The sequence below is a fragment of the Paraphaeosphaeria sporulosa genome, assembly GCF_001642045.1.
Source record: "Paraphaeosphaeria sporulosa strain AP3s5-JAC2a unplaced genomic scaffold CC84scaffold_4, whole genome shotgun sequence".
Classification (NCBI taxonomy): Eukaryota; Fungi; Ascomycota; class Dothideomycetes; order Pleosporales; family Didymosphaeriaceae; genus Paraphaeosphaeria; species Paraphaeosphaeria sporulosa.
Window position 1 is genome coordinate 123255 of NW_017253363.1, and position 17298 is coordinate 140552.

Here is a 17298-nt window from a genome sequence, read left to right on the forward strand (position 1 = left end):
CCTACGTAAGCAATGAAAGAAGAAAAGCCTTCGAAGTGCGGAGAAATTTGAAGAGTGGTAGGCAAGTCCCAGTCACGGACAGCGATGAAATATTCCGGATCCCTGCATATACCAGATGTAGTATCGGTGAAACCCAGAGACTTGATTTCTTAGGAAAGATAGAAGACTGACTTCCCGGACGCGTTATGGTCTGGCGAAATGGTCTTTAAACCCTTTCGATAGTCCTTGAAATTCATCGTTGGTTCCTGTGTGGACCTCGTCAGTCACATGCGCCAGTCGACGACTAATCGGGCCTTACACTTCACGTAATCTGGTTATGTTCGTCAGATGTAGGAATCACGGACGTAGAGAAGTCATGAGTCTGATCAACTCTTCTTAAGCGCAGACCTGTGAAGTGCACGTCTTGGGGGCCACGAACCTGCGCTAACATCCTGGACGTCCGATGGTGAGGAATACCACCGAGAGACAGAAATCTTTCGCCGCGCCAGAAGATTTGAATTAGCTGTGCGCGAGGGAAGAATGGCGGACTCTCGCAAGTTCGAAGCAGATATTTGGGAAGCGAATGCTACGCCCACGGAAAGCAAAGGCAACTGGCGGGGAGCAATGCGTATGCAGAATATTCGTGCTTGAAAGCAGATAATTACACTTAGATATCTGCGCTCAACGCTTGGGGTGGACACTATCGGAGGAAATCGCGTGCATGGGAACTGTTGTGGGTGGGCGTAAGCTTGGAAAGCTGAACAGATCGCGTACGAGGAGTATTTTACACGGCTGTAATGACAGCTGGCGCCAATCGTAGAAGAATCACAGGCAAACCTTGGTCGTGGGAGTGTCGAGATGGAGGCTTCGGAAGGTGGCTGCCGTGGTCGAGGCGGAGATATTCTTCGGGTTATGTGCGAAACGGCCGTCTCAAAGCTCGATCAGGGGTTGATGGGGCAACGAACAGGAGATCCGCATCAACAGAGCTACTCAAACACTTCAGGAAGGCACAGGAGCGGGGCATTGGGCTGCTATATAGTGCATCCTGCGATTGCCCCACGTACGCTGGTTACTATGAGCCTGTGCAGCGATATCAATCTGGTAGTCCTCCAGCGGGCGTGGAACTACCTGTTTTTTGCTAGGCTCATGGGTATCAACACAATTAGGAGGCGGTTTTGAGGCAACTCAGTCTGTTGCTTGAGGCGCTAGGAGTTATGCCCCCGCTGCCGCTACCAATGCTACCTCAACAACACCCCTCGGGACCGCAGATAACCGCAGATAACCGCAGAGTCAGGCATAAGATCTTGCTTCATTGACCTCTCGACCTTCAAGTGACATTTCACAAGCTCCAGCGTAGCTCGATGTCCGAGTCAGCCGATCGCACATGTGCATGATGAACTTGTGAGGCCATGTAGTAAGAGCATCAGGCCTTGGGTGAGAATACTTTCAAATAGGGAATCTTAAAAAATACCTCAAAAGATTGCATGTATGTACACATTCGTAATCACGAGGATGAAAAACGCAAATGGAGTAAGAAATGAACCATGACACCTCGAGACCCGAGGCCTCAATAGTCCACAAGTGTGCGCATCAACCTCACAGTATTTCATGCACGTATAGTTGACGAGTAGCAATGAAAGCGCATTGGGTCAGCGTGAAATGAATTACTGTATCTAAAGCGGCCATGCCTCAGAACAAGAAGCAAGCGGTCATTGAACTCACATCCTCGTCGTACACCCACACTTTCACCACAAAAGGCTCCGAAGGATACGAAGCGCTACGAGTGAAACACACATGTACCGACAACAGCACACAGTCTCACACTGAGATGGACATCAGGAGCCGAGACCTTCAACGCGGGTAAAACATCCAGGTGCAGAATACATGACTTACAAACTTAGACCCGCGGTAAAGGCTCATTAAAAGTGACTAGTAGATTGCATGACGACCTCTGCTCCCATGGCGATGATTTTCACCTCGTCAGACTACTAAAAGGTGCGATCATTATACTTGTGACGCGAAGCCCGACGTCCGAGGACAAGAGCATAACGCATTTAATAAACTCAAGGCTTCTGCCGCGCTGCATTGTTCGGCATTCAATTTGGACGTCGCTGCCCTTGCTGCAAATGCAGCCACAAGCCCTATTACAGTGTGAATGGCCACATTCTCAGGGCTGAGCCATGGCCCTTCAACGCCTATCTCGGTACGCGAGTAGTGGATTTCATACCTCAATTAGCCGGCGCAGTGGCAAGTAGGTCCGAGACCTTGATCTTAAGTCCAATTCATGCGATAGGATGTGTGAAAGGAAGGAGTTGTGGTGACCAATCACAAGCATGAAAACTGACCAATCGGATGAGAAAGAATCGGCTCGATGTGCTTAGAATGGCGCAGCAACAGGGCGATCATGATCATGCGTTTAAATCATCAAAATGGACAAGTCAAAGAATCCAGATCTAGTGTGCTACTACCATGCCTGAGCACAGTGGACTGCCGGGAAATAGATACCTAGCCCACTAGTGGATTTTGTGGTGCAATACCCTCGAAAGGGCTTGCGGCACTCGCCGATCATTTCAAAGGTTTAAATTCGTTCGAGTTCGCGTGAGTCATGCGCTGCCGTCGTCAATGCCATCTCAAACCACCGCATCACTCACGTACCAATGTAAGAAGACAGTGTCATGAACAAGAATATTACACTTTATCTAGTATCTCATGCCATTCGTGGATATCATCATCATACCATATTTTCCACCCATATCTAGTACGATCCGAGCACATTAACACCCTTCTGAGCCTTGATAATCCTCGAGCTCTCGCCCACCATAACGCTAAACTCTCCACTGGGAATAACCCACTCCTGCTGCACGATATCCCAGTAGCTCACATCCCTGCGCATAAGCTGGAAAGAGACGGTCTTGGTCTCATTAGGCTGGAGCCACACCTTCTCGAAGCCACGCAGCTGCTTGGGCGGCGTGCCAGCCGGTGCGGACGACGGAAGACCAAGGTACAGCTGCGGCACGGCGTGGCCGGCGACCTTGCCTGTGTTGGAGACAGCGACGGAGACGTTGTACACCGGGGCGAATAGGTCGGGGTTGCCACCAGGCTGGACGGGCTGGGGCGTGGGGAGCGCGGAGATATTGGAGGAGAGGGGCTCGGCGGCGAGGGAGGCGTAGCCGAAGGTGGTGTAGGAGAGACCGAAGCCGAACTCGTAGCGCACAGAGATGTTGTGCGCGTCGAAGTAGCGGTAGTCGATCTCGAGCTTCTCGTCGAACCAGGATTGCCAGTCGTAGTAGCCGGTAGTGTTGATGGCGGTGGTGGGCGGCGCGTTATAGTCGGTGCCGTTGAGAGCGATGGTGTAGGGCAGGTGGCCTGAGGGGTTAACGTCACCGTAGAGGATGTCGACGAGCGAGTTGCCTGATTCCTCGCCGGGGAAGTGCGCGGCGACGATGGCGGTCACGTTCTCGTGGTCGGCCCAGGGAAGCACGTTGATGCCGGACGAGTGGGTGACGACGATGGTATTGTTGCACTTGGAGGCAACGGACTCGACGACGGCGTCGCCGTTCCAGTCCACATGGAGGGAGGCGCGGTCGGCAGCTTCCTCGGCCCAGGTCTTGAGCATGACGATACAGACTTCAGGGCGGTCGGGGATGAGAAGGGTGTCGATGTCAGTGTTGGCGATGAGCGTGTTGTTGAGCCAGTACTGCACGATCTTCGCATTGTCCTTCTTGGCACGGTCCTGGATGGCACGGAGGGGAGTCACGACGTAGGTGAGCTGGCCAGTGCCGGAACCACCACCGGCAACAAGAGTGCCGTACTCGAAGTTCTGCTGGTTGAGCTGACCCTTGGTGGGCTCGGCAGCGTCGTTACCGAAGACAGCAATGTTCTTGGGGGCCTTGAGGGGAAGGGCTCCGTCGACGTTCTTGAGCAGAACAGTACCGGCTGCGCCATGCTTTCGGATGAGCTTCGCATGGTCGCCACGAACGTCACGGCTAGATGGGCCAGTGAGGTTCCAGTCAATCTTCCAGGTGCTTATGGGGGAGAAAGTGTTCAGCTCGGCGGAGGAGGGGTCGACAGTCGGGAAGTCCTTGTCCTGGCCGAGAGCGTAGAAAGGAGTCATAATACGAACGATCATGTCGTCAACACGGGATTCAGCCAAAGAGCCGTTGTTGACGGCGAGGGTGATGTTGCCGCCGAAGAAGGAGGGCATGCGGCCCGGGATATCCGCAGCGAAAGCAGTACCGTAGGCTCCAAGGCCACCAGGCATGTCCATATCCTGGCCAGCTTCGATGGATGCGACACCAGCATGGGTAGCTCCCCAATCGGACCTAGTAAGCAGTCAGCAAATGAGAACTGTATGATCGACGCGCATACTCACATAACGTATCCCTGGAAACCAAGCTCCTCCTTGAGCAGGCCATTCAAAGCCTTGGAGTTCTGGCAGCCGTAGCTACCGTTAATCCTGGTGTACGAGCACATGAAAGACGCAACCTTGGCATGTGCTGCATCTGCAAACGGCCAGAGGTAGATCTCGTGCATGGTGCGGTCGTCGATATTGGAAGAAATAGCCGCAGAAATAGTATCCGTGGTAGTACCATTGGGGTCGAAAACGGGGTTGCGCTGAGTCTCTTGCTCGTTTCCGATGTAATGCTTCGCGCAAGCCTGAACACCAGCATCTTGAGTACCCAGGATGGTCTCCTTCATGAAGACACCCGCGAGGTAAGGGTCGGCAGCAGAACCTTCCCAGTTGCGGCCAGCATAGCCCGAGCGGCCAAGGGGACCAGCGACAGGCTGCAGCGCAACGTGAGCGCCTTTGGCTCTGAACTCTTCACCCATGGCATACCCGCGCTCGTACATGAGTTCCTTGTCCCATGATGCTCCAGCAGAGACACCAGCAGAGAAGACGCTGGCGTAGTCCGCTACTCGGATAGCCAATGGGCCGTCGTGAAGACAGAGGCCAGGGAAGTCAAGACGAGGAATGGGGGCAATGTTGCCAACACAGGGACCGGGTTGACCCGAGACCATGTAGGATTTCTCGTCGACAGTAAGCTGAGCGACGAACTCCTTGGCCCTCTGAAGGGCGTCCTCCCAGCCACCAGCTCCGGTAGCATTAGCTGTTGGACATCAGCAAAATTATCTTCGAAGCAGTGGAAGATAATCGTACGAGAAGGGTAGACGGCGGGCGATGAATTGTACTCGTCCAGAATGACTGTGTCGAGTGGCTGCACATATGAAAATGCATCTTCCGATCTGGCACCGCCGCTGAAGTCTTGAGCACTGACTAGGGCTGAGCTCGCAAGCAAGGCAGAGAGAAGAGTCGCCATGGTTCTGAGAATCAAGCAGGACTGCCTTGAGGATTCCCAATGGCTTCCGGAAGCCACTTCTTATACAAACGTCCTGATCACTTCGCCCATTTGCCGGCAAAGTACCGCATCCACATCCGCATCCGCATCAATAGCAAGCTGTGCGCATACCGAAGTTTACCCGTTGGCGTCCAGTGTGGAGGCCTGCAGAGGCTCCGCGTGGAGCTAGCTTCGTCATCCCGGGCGTTGGAGGGCGGGATGGAGAGCGCTAGGGTGGCTGGGCTCACGTAGTATGTGAGTAGCTTGCTCTTGTTTGCGCCTCACGACTCGTCCGTGGGATACTCCGGCGGGTGGCTGATCTGGCGTGAATCCTGAATGCGGAGTAGCGAACATCCTTTGAGACACCGTTTGTGTTCCAGACAGCCTCTTGACTGGACTTTGAACCGTGAAAGGCGTGCTGACGTGCTGTCAGTATGTACCACCGCCTCTCGTACTCCGCTCTCACCCACACGCACTCCACGTCCCCCAGTCTGCAACATGAATCATTCAAGCGGGGATCTTGGCTTCGACTGACAGACGCGCGCTCCAAATTCCGAGCTTGGCACCCCGGCCCCGGCCCCAACAGCTCCCAGAGGTTGAGATCACGGCAAGGACCCACAACCGGCACTTGACCGGTACATCGTAACGAGGCCGCTCGGGCTGCGAAATGAGGACTCGCCGCTCTCGTAGTGCTGAGGAATTTTCTTAGGCTGCCGCTTGGCGGCTCCAACTTTGCGGAGATATCCCGTTGGAGGCAAGCCCGGCCCGGATTGAGAGATGCTCCCGATGCGCTACCCCAGTGTCGTCATGAACAACGCCCGTGTGGGGGAAACTGCGCGATATTCACGCCGAGGCACCTTGTTGTTCGCACCACTCGGCGCCCAAGAGGTAGAGGGAGCGCGAAGACAGGTACCACCGCTGGGAAGGCCGGCACGTGGAAAGGCAGGGTAGGACTGACGATCCTGTGTCTGATGGGCGATTGTCGGAAAAGAGAGCACCCGCGTGCCGGACAAAAACGAGCCCCCATCCTGGAAGCTGGCCTCGCTCGTGAGCATGAACACCAGCAACGCGAAGTTAGATTAGGCCCACAGACACTTGTAGTTGGCACATCTCACTCCAGCGCGTTCGTCGTGAAATCGACTTCTAATTACACAAGTTTGAAGTTGTCAATCGTAGGAAAGCTCCTGCAACCGTTGTGGAACATGAATCTAGACATACATAGCTCTGGTCCTGCGATCGACAAAACAAGAGCTGACACTCACACCCCTGTAGCGATCGGTATCGACTCAATTCATGTCATGATCAAGCAGAATTCTTGCAATCGCGCACGACACGTATGTATTCTTCTATCGCTTGTTCAAAAGAACCGCCGTTGCCAATCCTTTGGCGACGGTTTGCGTCGTTTTCCTTTACCCAACTCCTTTCTTGGTTCCGAGATCCAGCTCTATATTATTGTGCGACTTGTGTCGAGAAAAAAAGGGAGAGGCTCAAACCAATCATCCTAAGAGTCGAATATCGCACCATACGCCGGAACGCCGCGACTTTGCATACCGAACACGACCAAATCCGTTACTTTGGGATTACTGATGATGAAAACAGCTTCGGCGTCGCTCTCTTTCACCAATTCGTACACGCTTTGTATCATTATACCCCGGCCCTGAGTACTCGTATTCCATATCACAGCTCGTGGGTCGGCCTTCCTCACCGCATGGACTACAGCGTCACCGTAGTTCTTCTGAGGATCACGAGTACTCCAGTATATTCGGGTCGGAGTGATATTGGCGTGCATGAGACTCAGACAAGGGCCGATGCCGGAGCCTGTGGCGACAAGGACGATCTTCTTGAAGAGACGAGATGTGTAGAGTAGCCCGTGCAGAGGGTTCCCACGGATCCAGAGTTTCCGCTCGCCGGAATCCATGATCTGCTTGTTCGTCCAGTCGCCGGCATTGCTGACGACAACGCTGAAACCGGTCGTCGTGCCTGTTGCCTCGTCGACATCGGGTATGGTTGCGAATGCGTGCCATTCCAGGAGTGGGCGGTCAGAGAGTTTGACGCCATAGAAACAAGGCATACCGGCATAGCGGAAATGCAGCCGCGTGGCATGGTTTGAGAGTTTCTCCGGATATACCTTACGGAGCCGCAGTCGCGACCAGGAGAGGAGCGTGCAACCTGTTGAGATCAGGATTGTCCAGAAAGAGGGTGTCTCCAGCAGCGCCATGCCAGTAGTATTGCCGGTCTCGCGCGCCGTGATGGCAGCTGAGAAGACATTGTGGACCCAGAAGTTTACCAGCGCTGTCCATCCGGCGAAGCGATGAAATGCTTCAAAGTAGTCATGGTACCTTCTCCGGAAAGACGGGTGCGCGCCTACGAGAACTACAATGAACATGGTGACTAGGACCCAAGATGTAACCATATTGGCCAGGATGTCGCTATGCGCGTTCTTGTCTTCAATCAGAAGGATCGTGGCTTCAACGGTGTACAGGATATACCATATAACAGCAGCAACGCCACAGCTGGAATGCACGCCGCCATAGTGGAACACCTTTGCGAGTCGCTTCCGGATGCACAGCGGCCAGGAGTGAGGCGCTCGTGCAAAGACTTCATACAGGATGTTGAGAAAGTTCTCCTGGCGGAACAAAATCGCTGCCACGAGGTTCGCTGATGCCGCGGTCCCGATATCGCGATGTTTAGGCCGGCCATTTTCTGCGGTCGCGACGAGCGCAACGAAGACTGCGAGGTTGACCGTGAAGATCAACGCGAAAGTTTTACGGTACGAGCTGGCCCAGGCGTCTTTGAAGTGTTAGCTAACCAACCTTGCAAATGCAGAAGCAACGACTCACACCGTAATTTGTGGAGGAAGCTGTTTCCCCACTGCTTCGGCAACTCAACCGCTTCCTTGACGTGACCGAGCTCAACCTCTCCAATGACGAAACCAACCGTGCTCTCCTCAACTACATTCATGATACTGTCTGGTGCAAGAGTACTTGAGAAAGGTTGGTAGAGAAGTTGCTGTATTTGGGCCCGGGCCGCGCCTTCCACTTCGGGAGAAGAGGCAACTGCTGATTTCCGGGAAATCTTCGCTTCCATTGTGGGTTCGGAAAACACGATATTCCCTGAGAATTCGTACAGACGACTTGAGATATCGCCACGCTTGCAAAAGTTTAGCCTAGTTATCAATGTCAGAGTCTAAGGCGACCTGGGAGTCGCGTATCCTCGGGCTGGCACGGGTGGGTTGAACGCTGCGGTCAGATTGCCTTTCACTATGCAAGTCTGACGTTATCCAATTTTAGCATGGTCTTCCCGTTGGCCCAGATTCCGTGGGGTCCTCCCTCGGGGCAACAGGGTTGGTGGTACAACGCAGGCTGTGTTTACGACTTTGCTTCACCGAACGTCGCTACCTGGCTTGATTGTTGGATTCAGGGGTCTGTGCCACAACCGCGAGCCGACTTATGATAAGATTTGGACCGCTGTCTCGACGCGATCGGAGTCTGTGAGCTCAGATGTGCCTATCTGTGGGCGCCTGACCATACTTCTACAATTCTCACCTGGGGCCATGCTTGAGAGCCTTTCATCGCTACGATACAGCGTTAGATCTCAGCTGTCAATCACACAGGCCTCGAAAGCATTGTCCAAATGCTGTCACTGGTGACCCTTCTGAGATCAATTGAGACTAATCTGGGAGGAGTTTGCTGCGTAGCACGTTTTGAAGACTGTTTGCTACACTACAGTCGTTCTTAGATATGTTTCAACGACTTATTATACGCAGCTGAAGGAATACTTGAAGTTGCTCATGCATCATTCACACCCGCTAGCAGGATACAGACGAAGACTGGTCTCGGGACCAGGATGCTTCCTCATTGCATAGTCGAACGTTGAACTTCAGTGCTTGCTGCATGACATGCTTGGGTTGCTCGAGGTTGACTGAGGCAGCTGTTTGTGGCACCATGGCGGGGCTGGTCACGTGCGAGCGCGTACCTGCCGTTTCTCTTACTCGCAGTAACTTCGACAGCGACAGCGCGAGACTGTTGCGTACGTTTGATTCCACAACTCGTGGTCGTTGATTTTCACTTTCACCGCAACCGACGTAGTGTGTCTTTAAGTCGCCGCGTCGAGCGCCGCAACTTTCACATCAAAAGCGCTGCGTAACTTCCGCAGCTATACCTTGCCAAATTTACGGAGCTGCGCGCTCAAGCATTTTGCTCGACACCACACGCGCAATTTTACCACCATTCTGTTCCGCACCCATGGCGCCTAAGCGCACTTACAACCGACACAATATGTCAATCGTAAAACCCGACACTGACGCACTTATTCCCTCCGACCCTGACAATAGCTGCTACGAGGCCAATAAACGCCGAAAGCCGACACCGCCCTCACCAGCCAACACCATGTAAGCACGAGCACGTGGTATACCTTAGCCTGACTGAACTCACACTAACTTTGTAAGAAGGCACCACTCGGATGTGATGAGCAGCGGCGGTCGCCCGAAGAGTGTCAACTTCAAGAATGCGCCCAGCAAGCCGAACCATAGCAACACCAAGAGCTTCAGTGGCCCGACCAGCTTGTCGAACGGCGAAATGGATCCGTTCGAGTCCGTCATCAAGCTAGCCCAGGAGACAAAAGCACCACAGAAGCAACGGAGCATGTCCCTCTATCGAGGCGGGCACAAAGCAATCAACTCTATCTCTGCACAACTGAAGAGCCGGAGGCGCGAGGGAAAAAAGGGTGATGTAGCTCACATTTTGATTAGCGACGATTCATCCAGCGAAGGTGGCATTCAGCTTTCTGAGAGCATTGAGTTGAGCCCGGATGACATGGACACCACTAGGATGGATAGCTCAAGCGCCATGAAAGCTACCATGCGCGGAGGTAGCGAGTCCGCAGCCGAAGCTTCTGCTCGTATTTTCGGTGGACGCGAGTACACTGCGCCCCAGACTGCTCCACCGCGACGAACATTCTGTGGCGCTAGGATCAAAGGGAATTCAGTGCAGGCGCAAGCGTAAGTGCAAGACCTCAAGTTTACCCTGCCTCCGCTTTAGCTTCTCTTGGGACCCGGGCATCCATATTTGTAACTACTAACAATCCCTTAAGATGGTCAGCAAACCAGTCCAGCTCGCCGCTCTTGCGTCTACCCGCAAGCGTCCGTCGTAGCGTTTTCGAGTACGCGCTCGGCGGCAACTCAATCGAGTTCGGCTTCGTCACCTTCCTCGTTGATAAAACAGCCGATGGCACGAAGAAGTACACTCCCTACTTCCAATACACCAGCAACGTCTACCCTGCCCGCCCCTGCGAAGTCCAGCGCAATCCCTTCCACGGAACCCCGATTCGCCTTCACAGCAATCCCGATACCACGGGTATGACGCTGCTGAACGGCGTATGTCGTCAGCTCTACCTCGAGACTTACAAGCTCCCCTACGCTCTCAACGACTTCTACTTCAACTCTGGAAACGCACTATTTAACTTCATCGTGAATGACGACCGTCTCCAGCCCCAGCAGCTCAAGTCTATCAAGTCGATCGTGGTCCTTCATAAGCTGCCAGTGCCATCCGTGCTCGAAAAGCTGCCTAATCTGCAGCAGGTCCGCTTGATGGCCCCCAATCTAGCGATAGACATCGGCTTCTACAAGGTCGTGCGGGACGGCAAAATGCCGGAGCTGGTCAAGTTCATCCCGACGTCTAAGAATGCGACGGGCAAGTTAAACAGGCCCGGGATGCGTGGCGGCGGCGGAGACGACAAGAAGTCTGACCCAAAGAAGGCATATCTTGGTGCGTACGGTGGTAAATATGGTGGGTCTCGGTCTGAACGTGGATATGGCCGTGACGACACGAGCTGGGGATACGACAGTGGCAAATACAAGAACAAATGGAGCTGGGGTCATCCGTGAATTACTTTGAGATGGGGTATGACGCGAAGTTCTGGAAGCTAAGCAACAGGAGTCTTGGATCATGAACGGAAACAGAGATTGGATTTGCAATCGACACATGTAGCAGCCCGGGGCGTCTAGACTAGTTTGAGCCACGATAGTGGTCCCAGAGCCCTGCCCTTTTTCATGTCGAAGTTTCCGTTCGAATTCTCCTTCAATTTCATGCAGTGCTTCATCTGCATCAAAGCAGATCTTTCCACCAAACTGAAAAAGGTCCAGTTTGTGCTCACACAGATTTCCTATCATTCCGATTCTGGTGGAAGACGGCAGAAATATTCTCGGATTCAGCTTACTTATTTAGCTGTTTTCTACCATTCTCTGACCGTCCAATATCTACTGTGAAAAGTAACCATAATCGGTGAGTGCCGCAATGCTCCAACAGTGTAGCACGTCTGGGTTAGAAATTTATCCACATGCTTCTTCGCAGCGGCACTTGATCGCGATGGTGCGGGCTCCAGTGCAGCGGTATGTATCTGCACCAACGTCAACGGTCAATTTTAGATCCTGGTGTTCGCAAGAAAAACTCAGCGACGATCAGTGTTACAACAAGCCCCCGCATTTGTGCACCCTTTATCAAATTACCCCATGAAGTGCCCACGACTACAAAATTCACTCTAGCCTCGAGAAAGAAGGGCTCGGAAACTTGCTTCTGGTCTACGCTTCCCACCACCGCCCAATTTCTCAATAGTCGACCTGTCTTGATTACATCTGGTTGGGCTATGTTAAAAAGCGACTCCGCGCACAAAGTCTCTCAAGCGACGAAAATGGCATGCGAACGCGGTGCAGCGCTGGGATCGTGAAGTGGCGTTTTTTCAGTGCAACTGTCCGGCGTGCGGAGACACGTACCGTCGAGAAAGATTCGCCGGACCACAAGCACGTGCTCGATTTCCATGGGCAGCATCCATGGGGTGCCCACACGTGGGCTAGGGTGTCACCTGCATCTTCCACGAGGACTTGGTTGCTTTGCCGAACCACAACTTCAACTACGCAGGTCACCGCCTGGCGTTGGCGTCAGAATGGCCGGCCACGGGAGGTCGTCACTCACTTTGGTTCTTGAAGTATCGGTATCGATGAGAGGAGTGGGACGGTGGCTTGATTGCTGTCTTACACGAATGTGTCTGCTGGGTGAGTGTGGCCTCGTAGCACTGATTTTCCGCTTCCGACAACAGTCCATGGGGAAAATTGGGTTAAGGCTACAACGCAAGGAAGACTATTAGCCGCCTGGACGTATATCAACGGGGTATGATGTGATCTAGATACTCGCTACCTCAGTTGGAGCCAGATTACACAATTGCTAAGACATTTCCCACACCTGCACGCACACCGTGGTCAACCGTCCTTGATCATCTGCTGCATCCACCTAGGCGCTTGCTCCTGCCATCCTGCTCGCCAGAATCGCGATACCATCTCCTCCATCCCACGGTGGCCTTCAGTCTACACGTTCACTGCAAAAAAGTCCAAGTCAAGTGATTGAAAACATTGAGATTGCAATCATATCTCCGCACGTATGCATATATGCGCCGAAAGCGACAGACCAACCCAGGATATGCAACATCCAACCCCCCACATTATGAACGCCCCAAACGCCTCAACGCTGCAAGAAAGTTCTCGTAGTCGCCAGTCCCTCTTCTATCCTCACTCACGACCTCAAAAACTGCTTATAACTCTCGCTCTGCGTGACATCCTTGTACGGGTACCCGATGTCTCTCAGAAACTTTTCCAGCTCGGCGTACTCCTCCTTTTTGCACTGGATGCCCGCCAGTATCCGGGCAACATCGCCGCCGTAGTTGCGGTAGTGGAAAAGACTAATATTCATGCCGGGCTGCATGGTGTTCAGGAACTTGTACAGCGCGCCGCCGCGCTCAGGGAACTCGAACATGAACATGTGCTCGTCGGCGGCGTCGCTGCGGCCGCCGACCAGGTAGCGGATGTGGCTCTTTGCAAGCTCGTCTTGCGAGAGGTCGATGGCGGTCATGCCTTCTGCGGCAAGGCGGGCGAGCAGGTCGGGCAGGTCTGTGGAGCGGGTGTGGGCTTTCATTTCGACACCGATGAGGATGTTGGCGGCCTGGGCGGAGGAGTAGCGGTAATTGAAGGCGGTGACGCCTAGAGGATGGACGATAGAGACGAGCTTGGCGAAGGCGCCGGGCTGCTCGGGGATGGTGACGGAGATGAGGGCTTCCTTGTTTTCGCCGAGGGCGGCGCGCTCGGCGACGAAGCGGAGGCGGTCGAAGTTCATGTTTGCGCCAGATGCGATGGCGACGAGGCCGCGGTTGGCGTTGGGGCTCGGGTTGCGCTTGACCCATTTTTTGAGGCCGGCGAGGGCGAGGGCGCCTGCGGGCTCGACGATGGAGCGCGTGTCCTCGAACATGTCTTTGATGGCGGCGCAGGTCTCGTCAGTAGTGACTTGGACGACCTCGTCAACGACTTCCTGGCAGATGCGGAAGGTTTCCTCGCCGACAGTCTTGACGGCGGCGCCGTCGGCGAAGAGGCCAACTTCGTTCAGGACCACGCGCGAGCCCTTGCGCAGGGACTCGACCATGGCATTGGCGTCGTAGGTTTCGACGCCGATGATCTTGACGTGCGGCGCTATCCGCTTGATGTAGATGCCGATGCCGGCGATGAGTCCGCCGCCGCCCACGCAGCAGAAGACGGCTTCTAGGTCCTGCAGGTTCGTCTGCCGCAGGAGCTCCATGCCGATGGTGCCCTGTCCGGCAATGACATACGGGTCGTCAAACGGCGGGATGCTGATCAGGCCATGCAGCTTCTCCAACCGCGCGGCCTCGGCCTTGGCAGCGTCAAAGTCGGCACCGTGCAGAATGACGCTGCCGCCCAGCCTGCTCACGTTCTTGTGCTTGATGTCCGGGGTGCCAGAGGGCATGACGATGGTGGCGGGGATGCGCAGGTGCCGCGCCGAGTACGCAACACCCTGGGCGTGGTTCCCCGCGCTGCAGGCGACGACGCCTTTCCAGCGGGCCTTGGGGTCGAGGTGTGCCATCTTGTTGTAAGCGCCGCGCAGCTTGAAGCTGAACACGGGCTGGAGGTCTTCGCGCTTGAGGAGCACGCTGCATTCTAGCCGGTTGCTGAGATTGGTCGCGTGGGTGAGGGGCGTCTCGGTGACGACTTCGTAGACGCGGGACGTCAGGATCAGGCGCAGGTACTGCCAAACAGTCAGGACAAGTTCACCAATCCCCCCGCCTCTCCAATTTTGCTCTCTTCTGGGCGGGACAGCATACGTCAGGATACCCGTTCGGCAGCAAGAACGCCTCTGGGATCGCGCTCTGGGCCTTGCTCTTCTGGTCCTCTGACGGCGGGCTGGGGTTCGCCGTGTACTCAGTCAAGCTCAGGCCCATGCCCTTGGGCGTTCTCGGCGTGGCGGCGCCATTGGGTCCGGCCGTGTTGTCAGGCGTGACGGGCCGCGAGTAGTCGTCTATGGCAGCCGGCGGCATCGTGGCGGGTTGTTGTGTTGGGAGCTGTCGCGGTGACTGCATGGGGAGCTCGAAATTTTGGGCCATGATGTCGGTGTAGATCGGAAGGAACGACCGGGGTTGCACAGACGCACATAGGCGTGGGGTAGCTCGCTTCGGTCCGAAGTCGGAAACGCGTGTCGGTCCGCGACGCCCTCTTCACCATAGCCTGCCGCACTGCAACTGCCCTGGTTCGTGCTGCAGAAGAGCGCAGTGCGACATTGTGGCTCGACCCGTACGTGGTGAGGCCGCCAGAAGTGGTCCCAAGGCTGGGTCTGATCTGATGCTCGTCGCTACTGGCAGACGAGTGGAATCTAGACAACGGCGGCTTTCTCGGAGGTGCTTTCTAACAGCTGCAGCGTGTACTGTTGAACCGCATCCCGGAAGACCCAGTGGCAACGACATCCGGAAAGCTTGCCAATGAAACAAAGCGCATCCCCCGCCGAGACTACACCCGGACGCAGCCCCCCTGTGTACGCTGCCAGCTGAACCCCGCACCACCACTATGCCGGACGAGCTCTCTGCGCTGCTCGCCCCCCTCCTCGCCCCCACCCTCCAGCGTCTCCTCGCCCCCATCAAGCTCTCGCCTCTCTCCCGTCTCCCGACCTCCCGCCTGCTCACCACAGCCCTCCCCAACATCTCCTCCATCGAACTAGTCTCATCCTCCGCCTTCGAAACAGACTACGCACCCCTCTATACATCCCTCTTCCACGGCGGCGAACGCGAACGCCCCAATCTCATCGTCGAGCGCCTCCGGCAAGATGCGCAAGGGAAAAGAGCAGGCTCTCACCGTATCGAGTGGTAGGACTAAGGGGGGAGGGAGGAAAAGTGCTGGGCGCGGCGCAATTCTCCGTGCTCCTACTCGATGCGACCGAAGACGCCGAGGACGTGGTAGCAGTCCCGTACCTCCAGTACATCTACGTCCGGTCCGAGAACAGGAGACAGGACCTGAGCGAGCTCCTCCACACGCTCGTCCTCGCCGTTTCGCTCGCGTCCTCTCCCAACCCGACGAAAGCGAAGGTCCCATTCACCCTCTTCGAGACCGAGCCCCCGACCCACGGCGACGACACTGCCGCCCGCAAAACGGCATTGGAACGGACTTCCATTCACGCGCGGAGCGGCAGCAAGGCGCTCATGCTCCGCAAACCTCCCGTCTCATCAGACGGTCTGCCCGTATACGTCAGCGCACACGTCCAACCCGGTCTCGAGCCGGACGACCCACCTCTCACGTTGATCTGGGTGATTCGGCCGAACCCTGTTCACCAGGGAGAAGCGCTAGATGTCAATAAGCTGGGACCCGTGGTGCTCGCCGCCGTGTACCGCAGTTTCCGCGACGAGGCGTTTCCCGAGGCGAACATTGCGCTTGCAGAAGAAATAGCAGAGAAGAGGAGGGTTATGAGTGAATATTGTGTCATGGGGTTGGCCGAGGTGACGAGGGGGATGTATGTTGGGATTGACTGATGTGATGGGAGAGGAGGAAGATTCAATGCGTGGGAAAGGACAGCGCAAATATATGGTGCTGGGGCGAATTTCGAAGACGTGCGATACCCATGGTAGGCATTGCGTACTACGATTATTATTTTTTGGGTAACTAGCACTGCGAATCACAACAGTGCTGGCCACCACCTCTCCTTCCTCGCGCGAAGTCTATCCATTGGCACTCCTTCTTCCTATTGTTGGTAGGAAAAGCCAGTTGCGCAAGAACAATAGCAACGGAAAAGCGCGCAACAACCGAGCCCAAACAAAGTGGCCTTCGACAAATAAGCCTCCAACATCAGTCCCAGCATCATTGGCACGTTATAACCGTCCCTCTAGAAAGAATTATCTCAGCGACGGTCAACTACCAATAACCTCATCTCTGCAGCTGCCATCTGTACTCCATTTCGCCCATTCGGCCCGCGCCGACAACAATACTGACGGCAAAATCAAATAGCACGACCACGCGCCACAAGGTACGACAAAGGGTCTGGAGAACGCTGGTGGCGCGAATGACCACGCGAGACCGCAGTACGTCCCTACCACACGCCCAACCGGACCCCAGCCCCAAGCATCCCGTCCCCTCTCTCCTGTCCACCTTCGCATTAACATTCTCGCAACACAAAGACGCCCCTCTGATCACACCAGCTTCTTGTGCTTGCGACACGCCACACGTCGATTTGACATGGCTTCTCTTCAAGCAACAAGTCCTCCCACCTTCGCCTGGCGATTATTCACTCCTCACAACGATGACTGACCCGCCAGCCAGCCAAAGCGCGAGCCGCAGCGTCATGCACTGTATTTCCGACAATAGCGCTGTTGCCGGCAGCGTTTGTCATGAACTTCCGGCTTTCAGGCTGACTCTGCTTGCCTGGCCCTCAGCAGTGCGTGTGGGGCGTTGCTGTCAGACGGGCAACTTCAATCTTGCAGTGGCGTCGCCCTCGTGTGGCGGGATAAAACATCGTAGCTGCACAATTTCTATGGTCAGCAATTGCCTTGTTCGCCTGGGTTTGCTGAGACTTGTGGAGGCCTCGCTTATATACAGTCAACAGACTGATGTCCGTGACGCGATCACTCGGTTTACTAGTCGGAAGAGTCGGTGCTGATGCGAGCGTAATCA

The 17298-nt window shown here is 55.1% G+C and overlaps 5 protein-coding genes across 5 annotated transcripts; 2 read left to right on the forward strand and 3 right to left on the reverse strand.

The window, feature by feature from the left end:
* Window positions 1–2724: 2724 nt before the first annotated feature.
* CC84DRAFT_1241154 (uncharacterized protein) lies at window positions 2725–5347 on the reverse strand. The gene is made up of 3 exons (XM_018184046.1): window positions 5138–5347; window positions 4352–5087; window positions 2725–4301 (listed from the first exon to the last, which is right to left on the reverse strand). The coding sequence occupies exons 1-3, from the start codon at window positions 5295–5297 to the stop codon at window positions 2735–2737; spliced, it is 2463 nt and encodes an 820-aa protein (XP_018036947.1). The 5' UTR covers window positions 5298–5347; the 3' UTR covers window positions 2725–2734.
* A 1438-nt stretch (window positions 5348–6785) lies between these two features.
* CC84DRAFT_1241156 (uncharacterized protein) lies at window positions 6786–8402 on the reverse strand (the record flags this gene model as incomplete). Its single annotated transcript, XM_018184047.1, has 2 exons — window positions 6786–8105; window positions 8156–8402. 2 exons carry the CDS (start codon window positions 8400–8402, stop codon window positions 6817–6819), a joined length of 1536 nt encoding a protein of 511 aa, XP_018036948.1. The 3' UTR covers window positions 6786–6816.
* Window positions 8403–9559: 1157 nt separating this feature from the next.
* On the forward strand, window positions 9560–11199 carry CC84DRAFT_1204337 (uncharacterized protein; the record flags this gene model as incomplete). Its single annotated transcript, XM_018181896.1, has 3 exons — window positions 9560–9705; window positions 9766–10314; window positions 10407–11199. 3 exons carry the CDS (start codon window positions 9560–9562, stop codon window positions 11197–11199), a joined length of 1488 nt encoding a protein of 495 aa, XP_018036949.1.
* A 1445-nt stretch (window positions 11200–12644) lies between these two features.
* CC84DRAFT_1162943 (threonine dehydratase-like protein) lies at window positions 12645–15051 on the reverse strand. Its single transcript, XM_018178131.1, has 2 exons — window positions 14472–15051; window positions 12645–14395 (listed from the first exon to the last, which is right to left on the reverse strand). Exons 1-2 carry the CDS (start codon window positions 14748–14750, stop codon window positions 12878–12880), a joined length of 1797 nt encoding a protein of 598 aa, XP_018036950.1. The 5' UTR covers window positions 14751–15051; the 3' UTR covers window positions 12645–12877.
* CC84DRAFT_1257895 (uncharacterized protein) lies at window positions 14882–16163 on the forward strand (the record flags this gene model as incomplete). The annotated part of the gene is made up of 2 exons (XM_018184775.1): window positions 14882–15493; window positions 15526–16163. Exons 1-2 carry the CDS (start codon window positions 15208–15210, stop codon window positions 16161–16163), a joined length of 924 nt encoding a protein of 307 aa, XP_018036951.1. The 5' UTR covers window positions 14882–15207.
* Between the last annotated feature and the right edge of the window lie 1135 nt (window positions 16164–17298).

Coding starts and splice junctions, on each gene's coding strand:
- CC84DRAFT_1241154 (XM_018184046.1), bottom strand. CDS start 5,297: ATGGCGACTCTTCTCTCTGCCTTGCTTGCGAGCTCAGCCCTAGTCAGT. Junction 5,088..5,137: donor GCCCGCCGTCTACCCTTCTC/GTACGATTATCT, acceptor GATGTCCAACAG/CTAATGCTACCGGAGCTGGT. Junction 4,302..4,351: donor GGTTTCCAGGGATACGTTAT/GTGAGTATGCGC, acceptor ACTGCTTACTAG/GTCCGATTGGGGAGCTACCC.
- CC84DRAFT_1162943 (XM_018178131.1), bottom strand. CDS start 14,750: ATGGCCCAAAATTTCGAGCTCCCCATGCAGTCACCGCGACAGCTCCCA. Junction 14,396..14,471: donor TGCCGAACGGGTATCCTGAC/GTATGCTGTCCC, acceptor ACTGTTTGGCAG/TACCTGCGCCTGATCCTGAC.